Source organism: Triturus cristatus, chromosome 6 (genome assembly GCF_964204655.1).
Source record: "Triturus cristatus chromosome 6, aTriCri1.1, whole genome shotgun sequence".
Lineage (NCBI taxonomy): Eukaryota > Metazoa > Chordata > Amphibia > Caudata > Salamandridae > Triturus > Triturus cristatus.
This window is the reverse complement of record NC_140589.1, coordinates 654037746-654052322: the sequence shown is the minus strand read 5'-3', so window position 1 is coordinate 654052322 and position 14577 is coordinate 654037746. Positions and strand designations below refer to the sequence as shown.

The 14577-nt window shown below is 42.3% G+C and overlaps 1 protein-coding gene across 4 annotated transcripts in view; it reads right to left on the bottom strand.

Moving 5' to 3' along the window:
• EPHA7 (EPH receptor A7) overlaps positions 1 to 14577 on the bottom strand; it is a 213461-nt gene that overhangs the window by 39974 nt on the left and 158910 nt on the right. For all 4 annotated transcript variants that reach the window (XM_085611142.1, XM_085611144.1, XM_085611143.1 and 1 more), the window contains exon 6: positions 5770 to 5894. In XM_085611142.1, the coding sequence (XP_085467268.1) occupies positions 5770 to 5894 (125 nt within the window). The remainder of the gene's footprint in view (positions 1 to 5769; positions 5895 to 14577) is intronic.

Below are 14577 nucleotides of genomic sequence, written 5' to 3'. Positions count from 1 at the left end.
AATCCTCGGGTTGGCTTTGCTTTCCCATTCACTCTTTCCCCTCATTCTCTCTTGCTGTTCCCTGTGCCAGACTACAGGATCTAAACCCTCCCTCAGACCACCAAATGTGCTCCCATTCTCCCTCGCTGCTTTCTGGCACCAATGATTGGAGAGCTTCAGTTAGCTGAATGAAGGAGAGGAGAAGCAACCCAAAGCATGAGTTGTAGTTTGGATTGTAGTGAAGATACATGTTGCCGCCTCCCTGAAAAACTCTTGGCCCTCATGCAGTAGTGGTAATTTTAGGACGTTGCCTGCATTCATAGCATGATGCATATCGCCTCACTGGAAAAATGCTGGCCTTAACCAAATAGTGATAGCTCTAGGAACCTTTAGGCAACCAAGGGATTATACCCATTGCTCACCACTGGCAAAATGCTGTCCCTTGCACACTGGTGGTTATTCATGGCAATGTGTGGGCATCCATGGGATGGCATCCATTGCTAGACTTTGTAAATGTTTGCCCTTGCTCCAAGTGCTAATTCTTGCAAACTTGTGGGCATCCATGAGATGATGCTTATTGTCCGTACTTGGTAACATTCTGGAGCATGCACAATGATTGTAATCCTTGACAGTTTGCAGGCTCCCATGGGACAGTGCCCACTGCCCTCCTCTAGTAAAATGCTAGCAATGACATATGGGTGGTATTTATTGGCAACTTGTGATCATTCAAGTCATGATGCTCATTGGCCGCCCCTTTTAAAATGCTCACCTTTGCATAATGGTGATTTTTCTTGGCAAATTGTGAACATCAATGGCACAATGGTCATCCAGGTAACATGTTGTCCCTTTTCAAACAGTGGTAGTTCTTGTACACAAAATGCAGACTGAAGCCGCCTCATGTCATATACTTTAGGGTGTAGATTTATGGAAAAATATCTACTGCATAACCTTAATTTCGAAAGCATGATTTCGGAAAACACAAATTACTTTTCTCTTGCTCACAATTGATCAAATGTACTATGCAAACGGGGTTTTATTTCTTTGTGGGCAGTAAAGAAGAATCTGCTAAAGGTGCCCTTCCTCGCCTCTGCTAGTCTGGCCCCCCAACCAGGGCCGGACTGGGAATCAAAACCGGCCCTGACAAAGTGCTCGGCCGCCCACCCCACCCCTCCGCGTGGTTGGGGGTGCGGCCGAGCTCTTTGCCTTGGCCGGTTTTCGGAGGATTTGTTACAGGGCCAATTTTGCAGCTATGCTGCAAAAGCGGCCCTGTAACAAAAACGGCCCCCACCCATGCGGCGGCGCACCGGGGAATTTCCCGGTGCCCGCTTCGGCCAGTCCGGCCCTGCCCCCAACTTGGGACCATTTGAAGGCAGATTTCCGTCTCTGTCTCGGCCACTGCGCCTCTCATTCTGCAGTGGTGAACGCTGTCAAAGATGGTGGCGGCTGAACTTCTCAATCTGCACTGGAAGATCCGCTTCTATGTTTAGAGCAGTAAGAAACAACGATGCATTTGTTTGAGGTCTCACATTTGTGAGAGTTTAAGCTACTGGAATTTTAAATTCCAATTTCTTTTATTTATGTGTTTGAAAACCAGCGCATGAATTAAAGGAGTTGTCATGTATATTGGAAATAGCTCAAACTATCGCAAATGCGAGACCACTGTAATGGTGGCCGCTCCCCTTTCTTTAGGCACTGCTCGCCATAGACAGCTTACAGCGAGCTGCGTCTAAAGAAAGAGCCCCGGCCACCATTAAATTGAAAGGACGGCATGGGGTGCTTTTACAAAAAAAAATACATTTGTTTGTGAAGGTCACAATCACATTTTTTTGTAAAAGTGCCCCATGCTGTGCTTTCACTTTAATAGCGGCCGCGCCCCTCTCTGTAAGACAAGAAATTCATGCGGGCATAAACAATGCACTTGCATCCTTAAAGGGCGTCTCTACTGTGCAAATACTCTGGAAGAAAGACCACCAGCCTACACTACACTGGTGAAATTTCTGCCAAAGATTTTCAACAATAATGGATCGGCGGAGGCAGAATGAGAACGGCATAATTGAAATGACCTCAAAATGGGGCGGAGTTTCCATTCCCACTGTTGCTGTAGCCCTACGTTTGCGACACCCCCTGATGAAAATAGATTCTAAATCAGCCCTTAAGTTCCTTTCCAAGGGGCATTTTATCAAAAAAAGGGCGTTAATGGGCTTGATAATATGCCACAAAGAATTCCAATAGAAGCCCATGTTCTGGTGTGAACCTGGGCTTCTATTGGAATTCTCTGCGGCATATTATCAAGCCCATTATCGCCGCTTTAGCGGCAGTTTACTGCGACTAAAGCGGCGATAATGTTAACACCGTGCTTGATAATATGCCCCCAAATTCTTTGCTATGCAAGTGGGAAAACGCACTGCGTTTTATGGCTTGCTTTGGTTTTCTATAGCGCCTAGCGTGCCACAACGCTTTCAGTGGTTCTCCAAATAAAACAAATGATTACACTACAATAACATAATAGGCATTAGACGGGATTGTATTTTCGCTTTCTTTGCTCGTTGTAGGGGAACTATATAGTATGTTAGATCTCTTTTCTGGATTTCCAACAGCTATGCTCCAGCAGCAGGCCTAAATTGCCATTTTCTTCACATGACTCGCGCCACGGGGCTTCGTGTGGCGTAACACAAACACAAGTCACAAAATCGCATTGTTTCATATGTTTCCTGTCACAGCGGAGTCACCACGGTTAAGTGTGTCTTTGTATTAGTAGGTGGCACTTGCCTTAAACAATGAAGTCATCTGTGGCTGACACGTCTGGGATGGCACTTGCCATTTGGTTAGGCATGCCACCCTGTCTGGGAATAGCTCCTCTTATCTCAGTGACAGGAAATGACACATCTTATCTGGAGAGACAGTGAGAGGCCTGTGCAGCCTGGCGGCGGATAGCTCCTGCAACACGCGCCTTTGGAAGTAAATATTCAGAAGTGTCATATGAGCAGAACAGATACAGCAAGGACTCGGAAGACCGAATATCTGCCCTCGCCTCATGATTTCACTGATCTCGGTGCTTGGGAGTTCGTATCTCGTATTCCTTTTCAGAAGAGCCTGGAAGTGACTCCATGACGGCCAGAGGTTCACTTGGGAACATAGGTTTTTTTGGGTTGTTTTTTTCCCCCCCAGAGTATTATATAGCGCGAAGTTGACCCGAAGCACCATTTGCGTTACTCAAGGACACATTCATTTTTGTTAGGCACAGGGAGATTAAGTGATTTGCCCAGAATCACAGGATGTTGAGCGTCGAACCCCGTTCCCCAGATTTGAGATCTACCGCCCCAGCCATTAGGCCACATCCTCTACCTTAGTTTTATTTTGCGTCTTTATGCAGGAGTGATATAAAGCGCTACACATCACCTGGGTGCCTTCAGAGGGCTTTATATTGAATGATGTCACAATGCACCCCAAAACCCTACCTGACTTAATCAAACAAAGCAATATTCTAGAATACTATTGTCGGTGATTGTTAGGGGTGCAGGGCTGGGAGACGAGCATTGTTTCTGGATAAGGGATGGCCTCTTTAAAATGAACTACAGGTGACGGGAGATGATTGCGCCACCGAGGCCTAGACTGAGGCCACAGGTTTTCCATTTAACCCACTGGTGTCACCCTGAATGCATTCCTTTGTTTTGCAAAGGCTGTTCTAAGACAGTGACAGATGCTCTAAACGAAGCATGCCCTTTGAAAGATGTAAGTCTAGACGGCCACCACTGGAATGGCTTCAGTTGCAAGAAGCAAGCCTTACAGGTCAGACACACACCTTTGTCAGCTCTCTCAATCAATCACTTGGACAAACTACCGATTTTCACAATTAATATTTTTAAATATGCATTTTTTCTTTTTTCCTGTAAAGAGACGTTTGGCCGTCCTTAGCACTCTTGAAAAACGAAATCATTTGGATGCTGTCCAATCAGATATAAGATAACCATTGACCTCAGCGGGCAAATTCGTGGTTCACCGGCACCATCAACAACTGCAGGGACGATTTCTTGCTGCTGTAGGTGGGCCCCAATGTTTGTGTGACCCACACGCACCAAGGCAGGACGTGGCATAAGAGCCAGAGTTGCCCACTTTCTCAGTGGGGTACTGGGGAACCAGGTTAGTGTCATCTTGTGATTCTGGGCAAATCCCATAATCTCCCCGTGCCTAAAAAACATGAATGCGTCCTTGTCTAATGCGCCTGGTGCTCATGTAAAGTGCTCCAGTAACTTTGAGTCGAGTTTGTGCTATATAAAACTGCAAAAAAAGGAGACTACATTAATCGTTCTTTTAGCACCACTAAAAGTGTTTGCTAACCATGATTTCTGCAAGACACTTATTTCACTGTGCTGCACCATCCCTGTACCACATTAATGATGCTTTCTGGTCTTCCTGCGGTATCCCACTCTGCTAACTTACACCTTCACCTTGAACCTCATTTTACTAGGGACATAGCAAGCATGAGTGCAGCAGGTGCAGTCGCACCGGTCCCAGGGTGTGACAAGACTACTGCGACCTTATTATGATGGGGTTTTACTACCTAATTAAGGATGGGGTCACTTTTTGAATGCTTCCTTAAATGCCCCGTGACACCCTTGTCATGCCACTGTTTTGGTTCATTGTAATTTAGAAGAAAATTAGATGTTTACTGCATTGCTAAACTGGAAACTTTATTTAAGGTGAATTTTCTCTATTTATGTCCTCTTATTACTAAAGATAAATTTCAAGAAAAACTGTCTTATAACCTTAAGCTTAAACATTTTGTGTTTTGGAAACTTTAACACATAAATCAGCTTTTCAACAAACACTATTATCTAATGTTTTGTCATTAAAAAGCTTGTGATAAGTGTTTACAGACACATTGTAAGTGACATTGTAAAAGCTAAATGAAGCTGAACCACCAAAGGTGCCTGAACCTATCAGAGAATTATCAGAAGCTACACACCCATCATAACAAGCCTCTCTCCAAATGTACTCTGGGTCAAAATACACAGCCAGGACTTCCAAGGGTGGCAATGGCATAAAGCACCTTAGCATAGAATGAGTTCATATGAAGTAGTCTACTATGCAATGTGTGCTAAAGGTCTGATTCACAAAGACTGGTGAACGAGCAGGTGTAACTTACTCTTGTAGTACTGACATACATGTGAATTTCAGCGGCGGTCAGCTAGAAGTACTCCTGACTTACTCTTGGAATCCCGGAGTACTCCAAGAGAAAGTCACAGTACATCTTTGTGAATCAGGCCTAAAGTCGCAGTGTTACATTCAGCTGCGTAGGTTGTACTACTGAATATCAAAATCAACAATATTGAGATGCAAGATACAGGAATATGGAGGACAGAATCCTGAGGGACAAAATATCGAACGCTAAGTGTACATAGGGAACTTCAGACTTCCTAAATTTTCTGTCCCACTAATATTGTAGGTTGGATATTCAGGGTGCGTACCGCTGAAGAAGGGCGCAGAATGGTTACTAGCCACTGAAGTCGATCATTTTAGTAGAGGACACGAGTGGTGCGTATTCAGGCCCTCGGTAGTAGGCGTACTGAGGCCAATTTATGTTATTTCCAAATAATGTAGCAGTGAACCATACACATGAGGAAGAACAGCCATTAGACATCTGGGCAAATCATGCTAGGTGTCAAACCTAATTTCAGCATGTAGAGGCTATTGCAATGATCATGGCGCGATGCTCCCAGACAATTTGCGGGATGGAGGGGATAATGTGGCAGGCTCGTAACTACTCATTTCAGATGCTGCCATACTTACTTTCTCGTAATACTTGATTTCATATTCGGTGATGACTCCATTGGGATGTTCGGGCTCCTGCCAGGAAAGCTCGATGCGCCGCTGTAGAACCCTCTCCTTCATTACGCCGCTAACCTGCGAGGGAGCTGTGTGGACAGAATGGGACCATCAAGAGCGAGAAAACATGTACACCAGATGCCTCAAATCACACGTCACAAATGATCATCACCATCTAATAGCAATTTCAGTAATGAAACACAAAGCTGTTTGGTTTGGAGGGCTCAGTGCATATATCAACGAATATTCAAACTGAGGTCTTATAGGTGGCCGTGAATCAAATGCCGACTGAATTGCAAAAGGCAGGGAAGGGAAGTGTTCATGTTTGTGAAAAACCATATTTGAGAAGAGTCTCTAACTGATCGAGAATGAGAGAAAGAAATTCAAATTCATCTAGGAAATGAGGCTTTCAAATTAATCTCGTGTAACGGATGGACACATCAGGTGCAGCACGTTTCGATACAGGGCCGGACAGGCTGTAGTGGGCATCAGGTTTTCCCCCGGAAGCTGGAAGGTTGGGGGCCGGTTTTGTTACTTGGGGCTGGTTTTGTAGGGGTGATGCAAAATCACCCCTCCCCCCTAATAAATGCAGCAGTTTTTCACACTTGCACAACCCTAACAATCCCCCCCCCCCCCCCCCCCCCCGCCCCGCCATAATTTCCAGGGCTGCTTTGTGTTCCCAGTCCGGCCCAGTTTCCATGAGAAAAACAGTCTAAGAAATGTGCGACAATCGCTTTTGGCGTTCCCCCTGTTCCTTGACCGCCTCTTTGGATTCTCTCACTACAACCTGCAAAAGTGCCCCTCATCTCTCCTATCATAAGATATTGCTAAGCACAGCGCCCCCCTGAGGTCACAGCACCCCCCTCCACAGGTCAAAGCCCGAGGCGGCTGCACCCCTCGCACTGCCCTAAAGCCGACCCTGAAGAGACCCTCAAGAATATACGTACAGGTGGCAATACTGGATGAGCAACGACCATTGTCATTCTCAATTGGGTGTGGAGAGGGCTGTTGTGTTTTTAATCTTGAGCTGGACATTGGCAACCTTCATCGTCTCACATTTGCTGCAATGTGCATGCAATATGTAGATCCCAGCTCCTTCAACAAAAGAAGCGAATAAAAATAGGTTCACGGCAGTTTAGCAATCCAAAGTGCAAATAAATATGCCTCATTAATATTAAATGCTCTTTGGAAGAGATGAAAGGCGGCAGAGTATCTGGGAGGCCATCATGGCTGGCTCGGGTTGGGTTACAGACGCTCGTGTAATCTTAAACGGGGGCTGAAGGCTAGGAGGGAAACTGACAGGTGACCCCGGCGCACACGAAGAATGCAAGAATGCCTCTCATATGCAGCCTGCTGCCCAGAAGCCGCAGTATGCGCTGGCGTGCTACATCAATCGTCAGGAAAAAATATTCGTGCCAGTGGTCCAAAGCCAAGCGAGGGTGGCAGGCTTCAATGATGGAATGGTAAAAGCATTCCTGCTTCAGAGAGGCCCGCTGATGGACGCTGCTGCAGACTACATCATTGTTAGCGTAATAGGGGATTTTTTTTCTTTTTGCTGTGCCTGTTGTACCATTTTCGCACACAGACCTTGCAATTCAACTGCATTTCATAATTTGAGAGGCAGAATCTGTAGGATGATGAGTAATAAACCAGATGCCTTTAAATGTAAGAGATGCTTGCAATGCAGAACTACTTTTTTTGACTGCAAAGACTTTTGTCTGAATTCAAAGATGTGCAACAAACACTTCTAATATTATTTTCTTGTAAAGTTATTGACAAATACGTTGTGCATAAACTATCTCTGCTTGCACTATCTTTACCTAGTCTAAACACACAGGGGCTGAGTCACAAAAGCATTTCTGAGTATGAGAAGTAATGCCACAAGATACTCTTTTACATACTCCTATTTCCCTTAATAAATCAGCCTGAAACGCCGAATTCCCTATTGGTAAAAGTGGAAAGAGGATATGGTCATTCTAGCTATACTAACTGTATACGTAGAATCCGCAACTATTCCAATGTTATTCTCATTTTAGACTTTTTGCCCCGATTCTAAAAGGCATGCAAAAGTACATAGAAGAGTAAAACAGAAATATTCTTTTACATACTCTCACATACCTTTGTCAGTCAGTCCCATTTGCTTTAAATCTCTAATTTAAGGCTAATCTTACTCAATGGGATATGGTACTTCTCTTTTGCTTTTATCATTTGTATAAGGTCTTATTCTTCATATTTTCACTAGCACAGGGTATCTATTTCATTAATTCCTTGGAGCAAGATTTTTATACATTAACACTGAGTACAAAGTGTTTGCCCCTTTACTTTGCCCCAAAAAAAGTGTAGAATACTTAACCCAATGATCAGGTCTCAGCACCATTTTTGTGTGTTCCCCTTTCATCTGTGCACTGTTCCTCCACCCACCACCAATGGAAATTGTTTACCTTATCCTTCTACAAATGTGCTCTCTCTTCTCGGTCAGACCAATTCAGAACTCGTCTACTTTCAATTAGTGCATGAGATCTCTGACTCCACAAATCTACTTTACATCTTCCTTTCTTCACCTCTTGTCCTGTCCCCGTCCAACATATACAAAAAACTTCATTACCACTTATTGGTGCATAATATCTCTTCTCCCATCCATTAGAGCAGTTTCTTCACACATTCAACATATGTGATATAGTGTTGCTACTGGAGAAGGGGGTTTCGTTTGGGCCATCCTTTAAACTTGGATACAGGCCTTTCGTCCGTGCTCAGAAATGGTCAGTGGAGCAGCTAGCACTTATCATCATCTGCTAGATATCAAGTAACACTAATTCTTGCACACTATTTTGGACCATGCATCACTGTTTCCAACACAAAAGTCCACTTTGCCATAGCCACAACCTTTTTGTTTTAGGAAAGTTTCAGGCCTCAAGCAGCAACCATGAAGAATAACACTAGCAAAGCACCAAATGCAGAGCGCATCAAGGATAATACTAGTTATGGCCTAAAACGACAAAAACAAAGCCAGTTCCCTACGTGTTATGACCACTGATCCTGAAAACTACAGGCACCAATAATAATGCCACTGCTTGGTTAAATACCCACGCTTGTCACTAAGGGCCTGCAGGTATGAATCACTTTATAATTTTTACTTTAAACCTCTTTAATGTCCTGACATATTTGTCTGATCTTTAAACCGTATCACTTATTGCTGCCATCTGTTAACAGTACTCAAGAGTAGATGTTTGCGGAATGCGTATATAGTGACAGATAAACTAAAAAATGTTAAACTATTACAGCAGTTTCTTTCACATTTCAACTGTCTCATTTGTAAATGTTTAGTGTTTTCTTTATTAAGTCATTTGCCTGGTTCAATTCCTGAACATTCATAAAGCCAAGCTTCAATAATTCCATATGTTGGGTTTTCAAATGGTGCATATGCGCTGAAGGTCTGTTAGACTTCCAAATTTTTACCACAGCAGTGACAAAAGTCACAGAAAATGTGTCCTAGTCCAATATTATTCTAAGATCTGCAATAATCATTTGAAGAAGCGTCCAACACAAAGATCGGGAAGTCACTTTCAATGAAGATGGAGACTATACATACCTTTGAATCTTTAAGCTAGAAAAACAAGAACTTACATATTTAAAACATGAATTACTAGCTACCTTTTTAATATTATTTATGAGTAAAGTGTTCACTGTTTGATCATAGCACTATAACTTCATCCATATCTATGAGTCAGACAGTCCAGATACGAAGCGCCGGAACTGATATAATCCTGTGCCCAATGCTGAGTGTCTTTCATATCAAAGGTTTATACATACACTCCTCAATGCTACTGATGTTGACGAAAATAATTGAGATTTTGTTTTAGCATTTCAAGATAGATTATCAAAGCCACACTCTACCCTTTCATGTGCTTGAAGGATTGGTTTCCTCACCTTAGCATGCTAAGCTTTCAGTATGCAGTGCTGCTATTCAGAAAGTCTTTGAATTTAACATAGAATTTTCAAACCCATACAAGAGAGTGCCACTGTTTTAAACTTCCCTTGAAGCCATCTATAGCTGTGCATGGTGAAGTCATCTATGAATTGATTTTCAAGATCCCATCTTAATTAAACTCACAAATTAATTGCAAGCCCAGGACCACATAGCTCAAGCAAATACCAAGATCTTAGGTGCCAGCCATATGCATGCTACTCCTTACATAACAACCAGCTAACACCGGAAGCTTCTGAATTATAGATGGGGCAGTATTAGGTGTCTTCAAACTCGTGGTCTGCAAAACAGGGTGCTGTCAATGCATACGTTATCTTAAAAAAATACTCATCCTTAAGAGATTGCAAATATTTGTGGAGCAGTGTGTTTCTACAGATAAAATTCAGCTGGATGCCTCCTTGCATTTCAACGACACAACCGAAGGTTCATGTTTGTGATAGTGTTGTGTAGTAGGAAGACTGACTACATTGTGCTTTTGGAGTACTTTCGCCGCAGAATATGAAAAAAAAACAGTTCTTCTAATTTCTCTAACTAAATGAATCATAGATGAGCACTATTTCATAGAATTTCCATGAGATTCGTGTGTACTAAATGTGCAATATTTGCAAAGTAGAATTGGAAATGCAGATCTACTAATAATGAATAATTTAAAACTGTATTATGAGAAGATGATGTTATTTGTTCACAGACTCTGGTAAATTTGCCCTATTTACTCCCTGGTGCTGTCTGTAATTATGAGCAGTCCTCATTATGCCACTAAATAAATTACACAAACATTCTCCGTGATCCTCAGTGTGCTCCCGGAAGCCCATTATTTCATGAAAGACCGGGGCATTCATGGGTTTGCTTATTGAGATGACGCTCTATATAGGCCGTTAAATTACATTTAATGATTCGTTGTCGATCATCAATCCAGCACATAATATCCTTTCTTTCCCTTCCCTAATATGCAAAAACATCCAAACAAATTTTGCCTCATCCCGAATTGCAGCTATGTAAGCTGTTCGGGGAGCATCCGGGTGATTGGCGGGCACTTGGGGGAACATTACACCAACTGTTCCAAAATGAAATACAATCTTGGAAAATATGAGATAACTTTGTACAGTACTTTCAGTTCAAAAGTAATTTCGGCGACATCTATGCTGATTCTGTCACAATTTTTGCACTTTCACAATTAGGTTAATTGACTTTCACTGACATTATATTCCCATCCCATCTGTTGGCAGGAACAAGGGTGTGTAACACAATTTGTTCTGTTTTCGTTTAATGCAGCAAATCCAAATCATATTTGGAGATATTAAGAGTCCATTCCTTCCTAGCTAAGATTGATAGACGTCACTGTTAATACTGAAAATAACTTGCGCATTCTTCTGTGTTTAGCAACACTGTATTTCTACTCCCTATCCGGGTCTGTAGTAGGCAGGAAATGACGTTCGTCTCTCTTACCCGCCCAACGGACTTTGACTAAACAAACAACTGCAGGTGAGGGAACTCAACTAGTTCATAATATTTAATGCACTACTAGATGCTCTGAATGAATTGTAATTGGAATTATGCTTTGGCGGATTAATTTCACACTCACTTCAAAGATATTTCAGTTATTTCTAGTTTGCACCCTCACGTTTCATCCTCTTTTACAGCTGGGTTTTCTTGAGAGCTCATACTCTTACCCAAGACCCAGCTATTGTCTAGTGGGTTGTGGAGGAGACTATTACTATTATAACTATTTATGACACTACTAGTTTTGAGGGAAAAAATAATTACTACACAAAAAACAAAAATTACAACTCATGAACTGGCAGCCTGATTTTTTAACACTGGTTTTAGGGAACGGTTTTTACTCTTGTTATATTATTTTATCAACGCCGAATACACTTCTTGCTCCAAAGAGTTAAAACCATATAAGCCTACCAAAATCATTTTTAGGGAGATTTGGTTTAATTCAAGCATAAAGTAAGTACCTAAATTGATATAAGTGAACTCAGGGCAAGCATTAGGGCAGTGCAACCGGTGCGGCCGGACTGGGCGCTGACCTGTAGAGGGGGCGCTGACCTCTGGGGGGTGCTGTGTTTATCAATAACTTATAATTAGGGAGATGCGGGGCACTTTTGTCTGGTGGAAGTGAGAGAATTTGAGGAGGCGGTCATGTGGTGTGGGGCACCAGAAATGATTTTCGCAGCAGGAGCCACCAGCAGTAAAGCCGCCCTGCGTGAATTTCATTTCGAAGCTTCAACTGGGGGTTAAATGAAGATGTAACTCAATTGCTAATTGTTGTTTTATGGTGAACAGAAAGTAACACAATTATCCTGTGTTTCTTATGTTCTGTAGGAATAAAGTAAATCTAGAACTGACGGCATGTCAGGTCTCTTTATAGAGGTTTCTGTCCATCTGTTAGTTGTCCAATGTCAGACAAAGCTTCTAGCTCATCACAGGAGGTAATTAGTGACAGGCAGAGGGTCCCTCCAGCAGGAAAATGACTTTTTTTCGGTGATGCTGATCAGGTAATAATGCAGATGAGGCATTGCATACCCAGCATTGACAGTGCAAAAAAACTGTCTAGAGTTAAACCAGACTTTTTTAAAAATTTCTTTTCATGCCAGTGGTATTAAAAGTGACACCAACAGGTCACCTTTTTCGGAAACAGAATAAAGCCCCTTACAATTATTGGAGACCTCTCTGCCCACTGATCCAGGGAACTGTTGGGATGAAATTGACAGAAAAATGGAAAGTGATCTGCTCTGCCATTTGTTGCACAAACCTCAGTAGATTAGAAATACACTGCATATCGTTCAGTATCCCTACTTTGGTAAATCACTACCATACTATGCACGGCAACCCCTTGAAAGCAGTGAATTGACTTTGGAATGCATATGGTGTACTTGGTCATCCAAGTTCTCCTCTGCACTTCTGAGAAATTAATCTGTTGCCAAAAGTAATGAGTTAACAGTTGTAGTCATAGTCAGCGATACTCTAACTCACAGGTAAAGCACAATCCCCCCCTCACAGCATAATCTTTTGGACTTGCATGTCTTCAAATGGACTAAAGACACAAACCTGTTATAGCAATATTTGCCATGACTATAACCGGTGAACCATATCATGAAAAAACCTTTCAGATCTGATTAATTTTTGTTTCCTTATAAGCCTATTCTCCCTACCTGAAGAGCATGGCAGTCTGATCATATTTGAAAAAGCTCAGTTAGAAAGGTCTGTTTTTAAAGTAAATCAGAGTGTAAAACAGCAATCAATGTAAGACTGAACCAACCACTACTGCAAATGTCCAAATGGATGATCACGCTATAAGGGTAAAGTTATCCCTGGGTAAGAATTTCAAGTAATGGTCAATTGTTTCACAGTCAAAAAAAGGGAGATGAACTTACAATCACAAACCTATCTAATTGTTTGAAAATGTATACTTTTTCAACATTGGCCCTTCTATTCTATTTATTTATTTCAGTACTTTGTAGAGGCCTAACATGTTGCCTCGAGGCTCCTTCAGAGTGCTCTGTGATGCTATACACATGAAGTAATACAACACATTGATAGGGGAACCCATGGAGTGCAAAGAACTACAAAACACAGTCTTCTCCATATGAAGCAAATGATTTACCTTTCTGCTTCTAGTCTGCATTCTTGTTTTAAATATAGAATTTTTAGCATGTAACCTCTAGACTTGGATTACAAAAATTTGCCAGAGATAGACCATTTAAAAAAGGGGATTTTAACCCCTACTTCCACACCACATTCCTAAACCCGAACATTCTCCAACCAATCAAGGTTTAGAAGGCACTGCACCGAATGCCCCACAGAACAGGTACCTTAGATCTGTTGGGGTGAAAACAGTGACCACTGGTAGACCTTCTGTAATAGCAGACAAGACTAATGAGGTCAGCATCCGATAACCATATAAGCCACACACTCTGTATAATTTCTACAAACGCACTAACTGTCTTGGATCCCAGAATCACTCTCCCTTATCTTGGATATATAATGTGGCACCACTCTTCATCCAGGTCCTTTTTCACTTTCTCCAAGACACATAATTTCCCCTTTCAGTTTTGTGAGAGGCTGATATTGTAGCAGCAAAAAATATTAAACGCCTTGCTATGAACAAGCAGATACGTTACACTGTACCTTAACAGGCTACTTTTGTTGTATGTATTTTACCAGCCTGGCACAAGAATGACCAGTGGCTGATTTTCTATTTTCAGTATAGGCCAAAGGAGACTTTATACCTCATAAGCACTGCATTCATGGGCTGAGCTGCTTTCTCAATAGCCTTTAACCCTCGATTCCCAAACTCATCTCCACAAAAGGAAATGCTCCTCACCTAGGTGTTTGTCCTGTTAGGCAAAACGCCAAGATGTGGGGCAGAAGTGTGACAAAGCAATGGATGGACATCAAGTGCAATATATGTTATAAAGCAATTTATAAGTGTTTTAATCATTATGATTATATTAAGGTGTTTCGTTATGTACACCAAAGTCTGTCTGGCAGAAGAAAGGAGTGGCAACAGACACAGCAGAAAACAAGGCTCGTCTATACTTGCAGTCTCACTGGAATATACTTAAACAAAATCCATTAAAGGAATGGCCATCAGTACGCGGCCAGGATCAGAGACCTGCAAAGGTATTGTGTGAAGCCCTCACTTGTCTGACAGCAGTGAATTCATGCTGGTTCTAAATTACTTCAGACTGACGTAGAACGTACACTCTGCCTACGCCGTTCCCCATTTAATCAAACGCAAAGGAAATAAGAAGAGCTTCTTTCAGGTATGGCCCTCCAAC